This window comes from Heliangelus exortis, chromosome 19, assembly GCF_036169615.1.
Source record: "Heliangelus exortis chromosome 19, bHelExo1.hap1, whole genome shotgun sequence".
Lineage (NCBI taxonomy): Eukaryota > Metazoa > Chordata > Aves > Apodiformes > Trochilidae > Heliangelus > Heliangelus exortis.
This window is the reverse complement of record NC_092440.1, coordinates 12,866,698-12,880,684: the sequence shown is the minus strand read 5'-3', so window position 1 is coordinate 12,880,684 and position 13,987 is coordinate 12,866,698. Positions and strand designations below refer to the sequence as shown.

Below are 13,987 nucleotides of genomic sequence, written 5' to 3'. Positions count from 1 at the left end.
TGGGGCAGTGCCAGGTCAGGTGCTGCTCTGCCCTTCCAAGCTGTTCTCCTCCCAGGACAAAGCCCACGTGGAAACACTCCCTGTGCTCTGTTCCCAGAACTCCCTTTCCTTTAAAAGGCTTTTCCTTCCACGCCCTTTGGTTTGGGATGGGGATCTAATCCCTTCTGTGCTGCTAATGTGCTGAGGAACTGATGAAAAAGGCAGACAAGAAACCCACTGACTTGTTTCCCAGAGGCAATGGGCTCCTCTTGTTCTCCAGAACACCCATGAGGAACATTTCACAGGACTGGGGAGGGTGTCTGCATTTGGACATGGGGCTCCACACATGAGTTCTGGGGTCCCAGCTGCCCCCCTGCCCAGCCCCTGGCTCTCAGGCACCCTGTGCCCACCATCCCCAGGAGGGGCAGGGACCAGGAGCTGCTCAGACCCCGTGGCTGCAAGAACCAAACCCAATTTGTTAGAGCTCTGAGACATCACCAGGCAGCACCCCACAGGACAGAAACTGGGCTTGTGCTGCAGGTGTTATTAGAGTCATATAAATATCAGGAAGAATTTTGTCACTGTGGGGTGACAGGGCTCTGGCCCAGGCTGCCCAGGGGGGTTTTGGGTGTCTCTTGCCTGGAGACACCCAAAGCCCACCTGGAGGTGTCCCTGTGTGACCTCCTGCAGGTCACCCTGCTCTGGACTCCATCAGCTTTTGATGCCCCTTCCAACCCCTCACTTTCTGTGATTTTATGTCTGCTGAACAGACACAGAGCAGATGGAAGAGAAGAGGTAGGAAAGCTCCATCTGGCAGGGATGCAGTGAGCAGAGGTCAGGCAGGGAGGGTGAGCAGGCAGCATCCCTCCCCCCCATCCCTCCCGCAGGACAACCCGGAGCTGAGGCCCTCACCTCATTGCTGATGGTGGAATCCCTGTGCATCATCCTCTGGATGTGGGAATCCAGGCTGGCCCCAGAGGAGCACTTGGCCAGGGCTGCTGCGTGGGACTCCTTCTCCCGCTGCCGCACGATGGCCTCGCAGCCCAGCCACTCAGCCATGGTGTGCTCGTAGCAGGAGCGGGTCTGCTGGTCAGCCTGCAGTGCTCAGGGACAAGAGGCTCTTCAGAGTCGTGTGGGGAGGGAAAGACTTCAAATCCCACCAAACCCAAGGCCACCGTGCCCACTGAGCTGTGTCCTGAAGCATCACACCCTGAACGCCTCCCGGGGATGGTGGCTCCAGCACCGCCTGCTCCAACACTCTGAGCACTCTTTGAGCAATGAAGTTTTTCCTAATATCCAATCTAAACCTCTGCTGGTGCAGCTTGAGGCCCCTGGAAGAGCTTGGAAATCACCTCCTGCAACCCCCAAGCAGCCCTGCACAGAGATGCTTGTATTGGCTGTGGGACATGAAGTCACCCATCTGCTCAGCACCACCCACAGCCTGACCCTGCAAAAGTGAGGACAGAAAACTGCCCATCCACCTCCTCGCTGCCCTCAGGGCACTGGGCATCAGCAGCTGCACAGAGAGGCCCCAGTCTTGCTCCTATCAGTTCCTACTTATCTGAGTCTTTCTCCCACCTCCAGCCGTGGTACAAAGGGGGCACAGAACCCAATGGGGTTCACAGGGTGGGCACTCCAAGCTGTGAAATATCCAGGGGACACTTAACACACCCACACCAACCTCTTTCCTCTCTGCCTCTGTCATCCCAAACTGGTAATGGCCCAGCAGGAAGGGCCAAACAGCCTTCCTGAGCTCGTGCTGGATGCCCCCGTAGTAGATCAGCCGCAGCAGCTCCTGGTCCTCATAGCTCTGTGGGAAGAGCTGAGAATCAGCAGGGAAACACAGCCTGGAGCACAGCCTGGAAGACCCAAGAGCAGCCCCAGCCCAACTTCCAGCACCTCGAGTGCTGCCCAGGTGCTGATCACCCACAAACTCTCTGCCCTTCCATGGCAGGTGGTTTCTCTCATCTTTCCTTGGCTTGGGTCCAGCTGCAGGTGGATGTTTTGGGATGTTTTGGGCCCACCCAAGCCCCTGGAGGTCACTGCTGTGCCTCTGGGTGCAGCATTGGTCCCTCCTGCCCTGGCAGTGAGCTGGGACCCCCCCCCCCCTCAATACCCCAGTGCTGGGGGTGATGGACACTGGTGCAGGCAGCAGTGCCAAGGGGAGCAGCATCTGGCTTTCAGGAGTCAGGGATCAGCCAGGGATCAGCCAGGGATCTCTCTGCCTTCTCAGGGAGCTTCTCAATGTCCTTCACCTTACCCACGCCCCAGCCCTGGACACCCCCAGCCCACCACCCCACCCCTGGTGTGTCCCCAGGGTGCTGTCCCTACCGTGCTGTCCTCCAGGTATCTCTGCCAGATGTCCACAGTCAGCCCCGAGCTGGCACTGCAGGGGACATCAGGGGACACGATGCTGTGATGGACCAGAGCAGAGAGGTGTGTGCGGACGGTGGAGAGGTGTCTGCAATAAGCCAGCCCTGGGTGGGCAGAAGCAAACATTCAGCTGGGGAAACCCAGGCAGCCAGGAGGATGAAGGGCAGGAGACAGCTCTGATGGGTCTGGCCCCTGCAGGAGAACCTCTGAAGCCCCCCAGAGCAGCACAAGCAAGGAGACCACTGGCACAGGGCAGGATCTCATCACCTTCTACCACCAGCACTGCTGGGATGAGGTCCAGGACCAGAGTTCAGATGTTTGCTCCCAACCCTGAGCACGGGGATCCTGCTTGCAGCAGACTGGTCCCAGTACCCCTGGGCATTGCCCTGCTGCCTCAGCACCACCCCTAGCCCAGCTCCCAGGAGCTTATCCCATTGCACAGCTCATGGCATCCTGGAGGATGGGAGAAGTACTCACAGCCATAGAAGGCCCTGGAGAGGATCTGGTACTTCATGTTGTCACACAGGAGCTTCAGTGGGGCTCTGCCAAGAGACACAGAGGGGATGTCAGGAGAGAAAACCCCCCCAGGTGTGCCCTCAGCCCCTGCTCTGACCTCCAGCAGAGCACCAAGGACCTGCTTGCTGCCCTGGAGCAGCTGAGATGCCAGCTGAGGGGACAGACCTGGACACGTCCCACTGTCCCCTCTGCAGATGGTCCCTGGACACCCAACCCAGCATCATGAGGCTGGAGACCTCCCCCCTGCACCAGCCTGGCCCTGGGTCCCCCCTCAGCCCCCCGGGGTGTCCCCATGCTGTCCCACCTCTCGTGGCTGCAGCCATTGGGTGCCCCACTGTCCGAGGAGCCGCTCTGGGAGCAGGAGGAGCAGGAGGACTTGCGGGTGCTGGGCTGCCAGATGGGGGGCAGGTTGGGACCTGGTGTGTCCATCAGGTCCTGGGGCACTGGGAGAGGGCAGAGAGAGAGGGACATCAGCACTGCCTGGAGCTGGGGGAGCCAGGGGAGGGCAACAAAAGGGAGAGGTTTGATTAGCAGCACCCCACAGCAGGATGAGAGCACCCTCTTCCCAAGGAGACTCCAGCAACCAGGTAGGAGCCACAGCTGGTGTCCACAGCACCAGGGAGCTCAGGAGGAAGGAGAGGAAACAGAGAGCATCAATGAGAGACAGAAAGAGAGAGAAACCCATCTGCTAATCATCAGCAGTGCCTTCAGCAAGCTCCTGTTGGATGCTGAGTGCTGGCCCAGAGAGGCTGGAGAAAAGGGCTGCACAGAGTGCCAGACAGATGAGAACACCTGGGACTGAAATCAACTGCTGTCCCAGGCTGAGTGGGTCACTGGGAGGGGAAACCCCCACCCCTCAGACACTGGGATCCCATCCAGGATTGAGGGAAAGACAGGAGCACCCAAACCAGCAGCCAGGAGACCAAGGCTTTGATGGAGAGGCTGAGAGGGACAGGAGGAGCAAGCAGCTTGTGGTGTTGTCACTTGCTAAATCCCTGCTGAAGCTCAGAAGTGTCACTGCCAGGGCCTCATCCTGCTCAGGTGTCACCCACCAACCAAACCAGAGCCAGGACAAGGGGACACAGAGCCCTGAAGCTGAGCTGTCCCCAAGCCATCCCCTGGGAAAGGGCTGCCCTGGTGGAGGTGAACAGTGGGAAAAAAGATCCATGGAGAACTCATTTATTTATTTGTTCCCCCTTGGGCATCAAATTGTGGAAGAAATTCCAACTTCCAGCCAGGAGAAGCCTTCCTCACCCCCCCAGCTTGGGATATGGAATGAGTGACACCAGCAAGAGGGGCTGGGGGGTCAGTGATGCTCAGCAGGGACAGGGCACAGCTCTGCAGGAGCTGTCAAGTGACAAGAGAGGCAAAGAGCAGCACCAGCCAGCTCTGAGAGCCACGTTACACTGACACCAAGAGGTCCCCAGGGCAGCAAGGGGAGGTCGGGATGTGATGGGAAGACTTGGAAACCATTTAGGGATCACCACTGTCTTGCTTGCAGCTGGAGTCCTCCTGATCTTCCCTCTCACAGCAGGGATGGAGATCACAGACCCAAGGAATGGGTGAAAATTACCATTAATGGTGACTGGAGACACAGAGAGAGGAGAAGGGCACAAATGAAAGGGGAGAAAGGAACAATCTGTAGGGAAAGGAAGGACTGGTGCCCTTCCACCCCCTCTGGGAAGGTCCAGAGGAACCACACAGACTTGGCTGATGCAGCAGTGCCTTTCACAGAAAATCTGGGCCCCAGCATGGAGCTTTAAGAGGTAGATCAAAAGGAAGGGACAGAAGGAAACATCTTTATCTGTTATTTGAGCCTGCATCAGGTTCCTCTCTGACTCACTGAACCGTGTTAGTCAGCTAAAGGCAGGGGAGAAGGAAGCATGATGCTAAGTGATGGGATGGAGGAGTCACAGGAGATGTGAGTGCCCCCTCCTAGCCTCAAAAATAGAGGAATGAGCTTTTGATCACATTTCATGGCTCTTCAAAAAGCACTCCAGGAGTCTCCTATTACACACTCGCTTTTTCCCCTTACGAAGTCACCTACAAGGTTCCCAGAAATAATAAAAAAAAATGTTCTTGGTATCCCACAGAAGAGTGAGGACAAATGTAGAGCCACTTCCCAGCTGAAGTGCCCTGGCTGCTCAGATGATTCACAACCAAATATTAACAGAGATTTCTGGGCTGGTGAATCCAGCAGCATCCTCCCCCTTGTCCCCTGAGCCAGGGAGGGAGGGACATGGAGCAGGGTGCTCCAGCCTCTCCTTTGAAGGGACAGAGCTGGATTTAACAAGGCACTTGCCACGGTGACAGCAAGAGAAGAACCAGCCTGGGGCCTTGTGGTGCTGAGAAGTGCCCCAGGGAACAGCACCAGAATGAACCTTACTGCTGGGATGATGTGGAAGAATTTGTCTCCTGCCCGTTTGGGCAGTCAGGAGCTGCTGCCCCCACCCCAAAACTCCCTCTGCCAAGGCACTCACCAAACTCAGCCTGTGTCCCAGGGTAGATTATCCTGAACACATAATCTGTGGCTTCCTCATCTTCCTTGTCGGATGCAGACTCGGAGGAGCCTTGAGGGCTTCTCTTCCTCAGCTTGGGAAACACCTTTCCCTGGGGCAGAACAAGACCTGCTCTTCACCAGCCACCCCTGCCCCACCACCTGGGCCAGCACAGCCACTGCCTTGCTTGCCCAGCTCCTGCCCATGCTCCATCAGCCAGGGGGTACCAACCCATCCATCCCTTTGGATCAAGGTTTCCATGAGATGGAGAACAGATCCCCCACACAGCACGGCCAGGAGAACCAAACCTCCCTGCTGCAGCTGGTCAGGACCCTCAGTTAACCCAAACCACCCACTTTCCCTCTTGGTTTTGGGAGGGGGACCCCGAGGTGGGGGCAGAGGGTGCTCCCCAGCAGCTCTGCCCTGAGACCCTGGGGTGTGAGCCCTGTTTTGGGGTTCCTACCTTCCCCCGCTGGGACCAGAGGGGTGGATCCAGCTGTCCATGGGGCAGGAGCCCGTTTTCCAGGCAGGACAGGAACTGCAGGAGGTGTCCACCCCTGGGGAACCTCAGTGGGGGTCTCTGGATCCCATCCTGGCTCACCAAGACCACCGTCCCACCGCTGTCTACTGCCAGCCACAGAGAGAGAGGACCCAGAGATGAGCCAGGGAAACATCACCAGCCAGGAGCACAGACAACAGACAAGCTCAGGGAATTGTCCTTCTGGTGCAAAAAAGAAAGAATTTCTTTCTGCTTTGGATTCCTCCCTAGGTCTGGGGCCCTGGAGAAGCTTTGCCTGGAGATCACCCCCAGAGCAGGGAGTGCCCCCCAGCCAGGAGCTGTTCAAAGGTTTTTCTGGAAGCACCTCCACAGCAGTGAGCATCCAGAGCTCTGGACATCTGCCCTGGAGCTGCATCAAAACACTCCCAGCTGGGGACTCCCCAAAAATCCAAGGATGGAGACACCAGCAGGCACCCCCTGTCCTTACCCTGCTGGTGGCAGTGCAGGTAGACAATCTCCTCCAGGCGAATGGTCATGGCATAGTCCCAGTACACACTGGGAGAGAGAGAGAGAGAGAGAGAGAAATTCCTGAGCTCCAGGAAAGCATCTGCTGGCACCAGGGGAAGCTACAGAAAGGCTGAGGTCCCAGCAGCACCCATCAAGGAGCAGGTATTGTCCCTGCCACTCCAGCTCCATGGGGTCTCCCCCTGCTCTCCTGGTTCCCAGACATGGACAATGAAGTGGGAGATGGAAAGAACACAGGCAAACAAAACAAAACTAAAAATAAAGAACTGAGAATAAACAAAACCAAGAATGATTTTTGCTGAAGAAGATCTTCATGCCAGGTCACAGTGTCCCAAACATCCCAGCTTTCCTGAATGTTTGTTGGTGGAAAAGGATTTTGTTTGCTCTGTTTCATTTCCCAGGCAAGCTGGGAGCTGACAGGATGGATTCCTTCCAGGATTAATGCTCTGCTATGGTTCTGTGGCTGCCTGCAGCCTGGAGGGCAACCCCAGGCACAGGGCATGGTGATGCACCCTGCTGAGAAAACCAAGCAGACCTCAGCCCCTCGAGAAGGGAAAAACTCCAGGGACTTCCTTAAATCCCAGAGACTCTCAATTCCTGCATGGAGGATCAGCTGGAGTCTGAGCAGAGACAGCACTGCAAAAAGGGCTCTGGTCCTGGGTGCCACCACCTGGGAACTGCTCATGCTCCAAGATGAACCCTTCCCAGCAGAGCTGGACACCATCCCCATCCCTATCCCCATCCCCCTCCCCAATCCCAACCCCTCATCTCCCACCTCCCCCCCATGACAGACTCAGGGGTGATGGTTTTGCTCTGCAGGCAGTAGGAAAACTCCCTGGTGGGAAAACCACAGACACCAGATCCAAGCCCTGGCCCTGGGGGACATCTGCTTCCCCAGTGCCCCATGGCAGGGGACACACAGAACCAGTCACCTCTTCTCATAGTCCAGGTCACCCACAGAACCATTCATCAGCTGATTGGGAGTCCACTTCAGTGCCATGATGTCTGCTGTCTGGTGGAGGGACAGGTACCCTGGGATGGCCTCCATGTCATCTCTCTTGAGACAAAAGCAACAAAGGAAGAGAGTGAGGGGGATGAGAGGAGGCTGGAGGACACCAGGACATGAAGCACCAGCAGAACCTCCTGGTACTCAGAACCAGAGCCTTCCCATCCCACCAACACCTCACACACAGCCCTGCCACTGCCCTCCTAGATTAAAAATGGGCTGGTGCTTTTCCCCAGCAGAGAATCCCAGAATCATTTTGGTTAGAGAGGAGCTCTGAGATCCTCAGGTCCAACCTTGATCCACCACCACCCTGGTTACTCAGTGCCACATCCAGTCTCTTCTTAAAACCCTCCAGGGATGGAGAATCCACCCCCTCCCTGGGCAGCCCATTCCAATGCCTCAGCACCCTCTCTGGAAAGAATTTCTCCCTAATATCCAACCTCATCTCCCCTTGCACAGCTTAAGCTCTGGTTTAGGCTGGATATTAGGAAAAAATTCTTCAGCCCATGCCCTCTTGTCCCACTGATATCTGCCTGGGAGCAGAGCCCAACCCCCCCCTGGCTCCAACCTCCTTTCAGGGAGTTGGAGAGAGTGATGAGGTCTCCCCTGAGCCTCCTCTTCTCCAGCCTCAACACCCCCAGCTCCCTCAGCCCTTCCTCACAGGACTTGTGCTGGATCCCTTCCCAGCCTCCTTGCTCTTCTCTGGACCTGCTCCAGCACCTCAATCTCCTTCCTGAGCTGAGGGGCCCAGAACTGGACACAGGACTCAAGCTGTGGCCTCCCCAGGGCTGAGCACAGGGGCAGAACAGCCCGGGACAGGAGCAGTGTCAGGGGGCAGAGCAGAATTTGGGAGCCCCCGGGGTTCTCACCGGCTGCACCAGGACGTTGTTCTTCCCATAGAGGAGGGTGGCTCGGGAATTCTGGTGCAGGGACTCCACGTAGTCCCTGGCAGACAGGGATGGCCGATCATCCATACTGCCACTGGAATGCCTCTTCTGAATCTGGAAGAGATCCACCTACAAACGTGAGGTCAGCAGAGAGGCTCTCAAAAAGCTCCTCTTGAAAGCTCACTTGAGAAAGTCACTGGTTAGACACCTTCCCCTTTGTGTGCCCTAAGGATTCCTGGCTCTGGCCAAGCAGACCCCTGTACTGAGGGCAGCCCCAGGAGTCTGCTTGGTTTGCAGCAAACAGAGCAGGTCTGCAGCAAACAGAGCAGGTCTGCAGCAAACAGAGCAGGTCTGCAGCAAACAGAGCAGGTCTGCAGCAAACAGAGCAGCTTTGCAGCAAACAGAGCAGGTCTGCAGCAAACAGAGCAGGTCTGCAGCAAACAGAGCAGGTCTGCAGCAAACAGAGCAGCCTCTCCAGCTGCTTTTTGCCCACTCCCAACATTCCCAAAGGACAGCACCGGGCTGGCCCCGCAGCCCCCACCTCACCCTCCCAGCACTTCGAGCTTGAAGAAGGCTCCAAGTAACTGCACTTTTCTACCTTCTCTCGTCTGGTAGAAAGCAGGCAGTGTGACCCCATGGAGCAGAGAGAGGGCTATCCCTGCTGTCCCTGCTGTCCCTGCTGTCCCCACTCACACAGAGAGCCGGGCGCTTGGTGGGGGAGTCCTGGCGGCAGTGGGAGCTGTGGATCCGGTGCCTCTGGACCAGCTCATCAGCTGAGGGGTCTGTCCAGAAGTGGTCAGCAGTCTTCATCTTGGTGTACTCCAGTGCACAGGGCCCCACTGTGCAGGGAAATAAATCCACAAAGAGGAGGAAGCCGTGGGGGCTGTGCCAGGGGCTGTGCTCCCCAGCAGGGCCCATGCACCCAGCACACGATGCTGCAGCAGGGAAAAGCAGCAAAGAATTCAGAGGCTTCCAATGGCCCTGGCACTGAGCAACAAGCTCCTACCTGAGCAATAACATGCTACCTGCCCAGGGCTAGTGAGTTTTCTGAAGTTCTTACAAGCAAATAGCTGCATTTCCCATCCCTGAGCACCAAACTGGGACCATGGGCTTGGGAAGCAAGGTGTCACAGTGGAGTAAGAGGAAAGTGTTACCTAATAAAGATGCAAGAATTGGCCCATCCACAGGATCCATCAGGAGGGCTTCTTTCTCGTAGTACTTACTGGAAGAAATAAAGAGAGCAGAATGCTGTGGGCATCTCAGCCCACAGAGACAGTGATTTCAAGTCCCTGTAATGCCCTTGTCCTTCCGCATCCCTCCCGGATGGTGAGAGGGCAAGAAGCTTTCAGAAGACAAGGACAAGGCTGTCCCCAACAACCCAGCTGTCAGCAGAGCATGTCTGACCTCTCTTTATTTTAGGGAGTGCCTGGTGGCCACCAGCAGCAGGGACTGAGTCCCCATGCTGGGCACTGAGTGACACCACTGCTCTCCTCTCCCACCCAGGGACTTCAGCCCAGCCAGCATCACCCCCAGCAGGGACAAATGGGTGCCCCGTGCTGCCACTCACCTGCTGTTTTCTACCAAGTGATGCACAATTTTATCCAAGACCTTCTCAAAGAGGGCTGTGCGGATCCAGAGGTGTTTGAGGGCTTGAGGAGAGAGGTTGGGCAGCTTGGGCACCTTGCGTGTGTTCTCTGGGATGCTCTGGGCTTGATTTCGTCTTTAGAGGTGGAAGGGGAAAAAACAAGGTCAGCAGCTCAGCACTGAGCACTGCAGGAGCCCAGGGCACCTGGTGGGGTTTCAGTGGGACACCCAGGGACGTGGGGACAGGGCTCTGGAGATTGCTCCCTCCATCTGTTCCACCCCCTGCTCCAGCAGACCCACATCTGCATCTGGAAATGGACTTCACCAAAGCAGATTCCCACTGCTGAGGCAGCCTAAGAACAACCCACACAGCTCTTCCCTGCTGCCCAAGGACAGCAATTGATGAGCAAACCAGCTCGTCCTAGGACAGCACCAAGGTTCCTGCCCCCAGGGAGCTGCTCCATCCATCTCCCTGGTTCCTGGCCAAGGCTGAGTTAAGCCACCCTCAAGCAGAAGGTGAATTACTGCAGGTTCAGGCCCTGCCTGTGGAGTCCGGTTCCAGTTGGCTTCGTGAACCGGTCCATAAACTCCGACAGCTCAGGAGCAAACGTGCTGGGCTGGCCCTGAAGCACGAGACAAGGGGCAGAGGCAGGAAGAACCTGGCCATTCTATCCCAAACCACAGCCATAACTCACAGCCTCCTAGAAAACCAACTGCTTCACTCCAGATACCAAGAACCCAGGGCAGGACTCAGCTCTGCTGGAAGAGCAGTTCCTCTGGACACCGTGTCCCAAAGCCATCCCCAGCAGTGCCAGTGCCTCACGTGTTCTCAATGAGCTGCTCCAGGTCCTGCACCTTCTTGCAGAGCTCCTCAGCCAGGGGGAAGCTCTTGCCCACCTTCATAAACAGAGCTGCTATCTTGTTGCTGCGCAGGAACCCTGCTGCCCTCCTCTTCAGGCCGTGCAGGACACAGGATTCCACTGCAGCTGCAAGAGAGACAAACATCACCACAGCATCACCACAGCACCACCACAGCACCAGCATCACCACAGCATCACCACAGCACCAGCACCACCACAGCATCAGTATCACCACAGCATCACCACAGCACCAGCATCACCATAACATCACCACAGCATCACCAGCATCACCATAACATCACCACAGCATCACCACAGCATCACCACAGCATCACCACAGCATCACCACAGCATCACCACAGCATCACCACAGCATCACCACAGCATCACCACAGCATCACCACAGCATCACCACATCACCAGCATCACCAGCATCACCACAGCATCACCACATCACCAGCATCACCATAACATCACCACAGCACCACCACAGCATCACCACAGCACCAGCATCACCATAACATCACCATAAGATCACCACAGCATCACCATAACATCACCACAGCATCACCACAGCACCAGCATCACCCCTGGCACTTCCCAGAGCCCCAGGCAGAGCCCAGAGAGCCCCAGGCAGTGAGGAGATGGCAGTGACTGCACAGAAAGATGCAGAGAGACACAGGCTCCTGTTTGCCCCCGTCCCCTGGGAGGGCTGAGGATGGATGCCTGGTGCCAAACACAGGCTTATTAAAGAGGCTGATCAAAGCACTGGAAAATTACCCAGAGCCAGAGATCTGCAGGCTATTGATCTGGGGCTGACAAGCACCTTCCTGCTGCCCCAGCACCCCTCCTGCCCCACCCAGGCCACGGAGCTGGAGCCAGCCACGCCTGAGCCTGCCCTGCAGCAGGTGATGCTTTGCCTCTCATCTGGGAAGACAACGTTTGCTACAGCTGAGCAGCTCTGTGGAGACATTTGAAAAGCCAATCTGTGCAGACCCATCACCATCAGAGCTCCCGGGGCTGAGAGATGTGCTCATTAGCTCTGCCCTGCTTCCTGCTGAGCAGGCAGGGCATGGGCAGCATCCCAGGGACTGACAGACACCTCCCAGCAGAAAAGCAACACTCTGGGGCCAGCCAGGTCCTGCTCATCCCCTGCCAGGCACCAGACTCACTGGCTGGATACTGAGGTTTTAAACAAAGCTCCCAGCAGCCCAGACAAGCTGCAGGTAGCACAGCCCATGCAGAGATGGGTTCCTACCTGTCCCAAAGGATCACCTGCAGATGGTCTTTGCTCCCAGGCAGATACCAGTCAGACAAGAGGCCATGGGATTAAGAATTTTTTCCTAATATCCAACCTAAACCAGAGCTTAAGCTGTGCAAGGGGAGATCAGGTTGGATATTGGGGAGAAATTCTTTCCAGAGAGGGTGCTGAGGCATTGGAATGGGCTGCCCAGGGAGGGGGTGGATTCTCCGTCCCTGGAGGGTTTTAAGAAGAGACTGGATGTGGCACTGAGTAACCAGGGTGGTGGTGGATCTCAGAGCTCCTTTCCAACCCAAATGATTCTGGGATTCTGCATGGTCAGCCCAGGCTGCCTCGTGGCAGTGGGACCAACTCCCAGCCCAGCCTGTGTGACAGATGCCAACTCCTGTTTGCTCCCCTCAAACCCTTCCCTTGCAGGCAGAGCAGCCTGGGGGGTGCTGCTGCCCTTTGCTGCCAGAGCCCTGGGCTGCTCAGCCAGGGGAGGAGGTGATTTATAAACTCCCCCTGCCCAGGGGAGGTGCAGAGAGCATCCCGAGGAGAGCAGCAGCAGCAGGCAATGTGCAGCAGCAGCATCAAGAAGGCAGAAGGAACCCAGGAGCCCTTGGTGCCTCAGCTCCATGTCACAGGAGGATATAAATAATTCCAGGCTGGGAAGCCTCGTGCTGCACAGCCAAGCAGAGAATGAGTCACACCCTGAAGTCTGTTCTGCTCTTTCGATGCCATTGGCTCCACAAAGGCACAGAGGCCCCAGCCCAGCAGCTGCCATGTCCTTTATGGAAGGGCCCAGGAGAAAAGGAAGAAGGAAGAGAAGGAAAAGAAGAAATGGAGACCTCACAGCTCCTTTCTTTTTCTTTTTTTTTTTTCCCCCCTTTTTTTGTGTCTGTGGATGCTACAGCCTTTCACTCAGTGGTGACAAAGCTGCACGTGGAGCAGGAGCCTCTTCAAAAGCTGCTTGTCATCACTTCTGTCATCTTCTTCCCAGCCTCCAAATTACCAAGCTGCCCTTCAGCTATTTGTAAACGGAGGAGCTGCTCCCCCTCTGTACACTGCAGGCAGCACTTGCTGAGCAGCAGCAGCAGCAAAATCCTTGGGACCTCAGCTCCACATCCCTTGCCCTGAGTCCTCCTGGCAGACAAAAGCCAACAGCTCTTTGGGGGGGAAAGTTAGAAAATGCTTTGCCAACATTTTGATGGATCCATTCTGGAATACATCTACGTTTCCAAAGCTGTCACACCAGCAGGTAAAAGAAAAAACCACCAGGTGAAAAGATCAGGTTAAGGGAGAAGCACAGCAGGCAGAAAGGAAGCCAGAAACCTGCACGATGCCAGAGACACAAACTCCAGTTAAAATCCCCCAGCAGCCTCCAGCCCCTCCACTGGAGACTCACGTTCTGGAAATCCCTGTCCTGCAATAGCCAAGAAATATTTGGACTCGACAGACTTTCTGTTGAATCGATTCTTGAGGGAATTAAAAAAAAAAAAAAAAGGAATTATTTCTAGTTCATTCCTAAGTGACTGCAGAGCCTGCCAGCATCCCTCCTCCTCCTGACACATCTCTGTGTATTTTAGGCACAGAGCAGAGGCCTCAGGGACTCAGAGTGCTGCCAGAACAGCTCATCCTCTGTCCCTCAGCTGCAGCTCTGGGTGTCCCCCAGGAGTCCCCAGGTCCCCAGGCAGGGGAAGCCAAGCCCAAGGAGCACTCTGCAGCCCCCAGACTCACCACAGAAGGAGATGATGTGGCTGCTGTCCTCGTGCACAAACTTCCTTGTCACTGCCTCCTCCATGATCTGCTTCACCTGTTGAAGGGATGAACACTTAGAGAAAGCCTCGGATTGCAGCCCCAGAGCAGGGGGAGCTGTAGTGGGGTGAGATGTTCTGCTTGCTTGGTGTCTGGAAGGAAACCTCCTCTGCTCCCCAGCTTCCTCTCTCTGATGGAGAATCGAGGCCTCTCTGCCTGCTGAGCATCAGCAGCTCTTTGGAAAAGCCAGGTAGAAAACCAG

At 56.2% G+C, this 13,987-nt stretch overlaps 2 protein-coding genes across 5 annotated transcripts in view; one reads left to right on the top strand and one right to left on the bottom strand.

Moving 5' to 3' along the window:
- GIT2 (GIT ArfGAP 2) overlaps positions 1-13,987 on the top strand; it is a 130,871-nt gene that overhangs the window by 57,003 nt on the left and 59,881 nt on the right. The window lies entirely within an intron of this gene.
- Positions 1-13,987, bottom strand: part of SGSM1 (small G protein signaling modulator 1) — a 31,783-nt gene that overhangs the window by 10,688 nt on the left and 7,108 nt on the right. The window contains exons 3-18 of one of the 4 annotated variants that reach the window (XM_071762805.1): positions 13,708-13,783; positions 10,691-10,853; positions 9,851-10,003; positions 9,438-9,505; positions 8,977-9,122; positions 8,266-8,397; positions 7,323-7,447; positions 6,353-6,420; positions 5,830-5,993; positions 5,349-5,478; positions 4,280-4,453; positions 3,173-3,311; positions 2,830-2,894; positions 2,311-2,456; positions 1,661-1,789; positions 892-1,074 (exon numbers count right to left, since the gene is read on the bottom strand). In XM_071762805.1, the coding sequence (XP_071618906.1) occupies positions 892-1,074; positions 1,661-1,789; positions 2,311-2,456; positions 2,830-2,894; positions 3,173-3,311; positions 4,280-4,453; positions 5,349-5,478; positions 5,830-5,993; positions 6,353-6,420; positions 7,323-7,447; positions 8,266-8,397; positions 8,977-9,122; positions 9,438-9,505; positions 9,851-10,003; positions 10,691-10,853; positions 13,708-13,783 (2,061 nt within the window). The remainder of the gene's footprint in view (positions 1-891; positions 1,075-1,660; positions 1,790-2,310; positions 2,457-2,829; positions 2,895-3,172; positions 3,312-4,279; positions 4,454-5,348; positions 5,479-5,829; positions 5,994-6,352; positions 6,421-7,322; positions 7,448-8,265; positions 8,398-8,976; positions 9,123-9,437; positions 9,506-9,850; positions 10,004-10,690; positions 10,854-13,707; positions 13,784-13,987) is intronic. The other 3 variants (XM_071762806.1, XM_071762807.1, XM_071762809.1) reach the window with 3 other exon arrangements.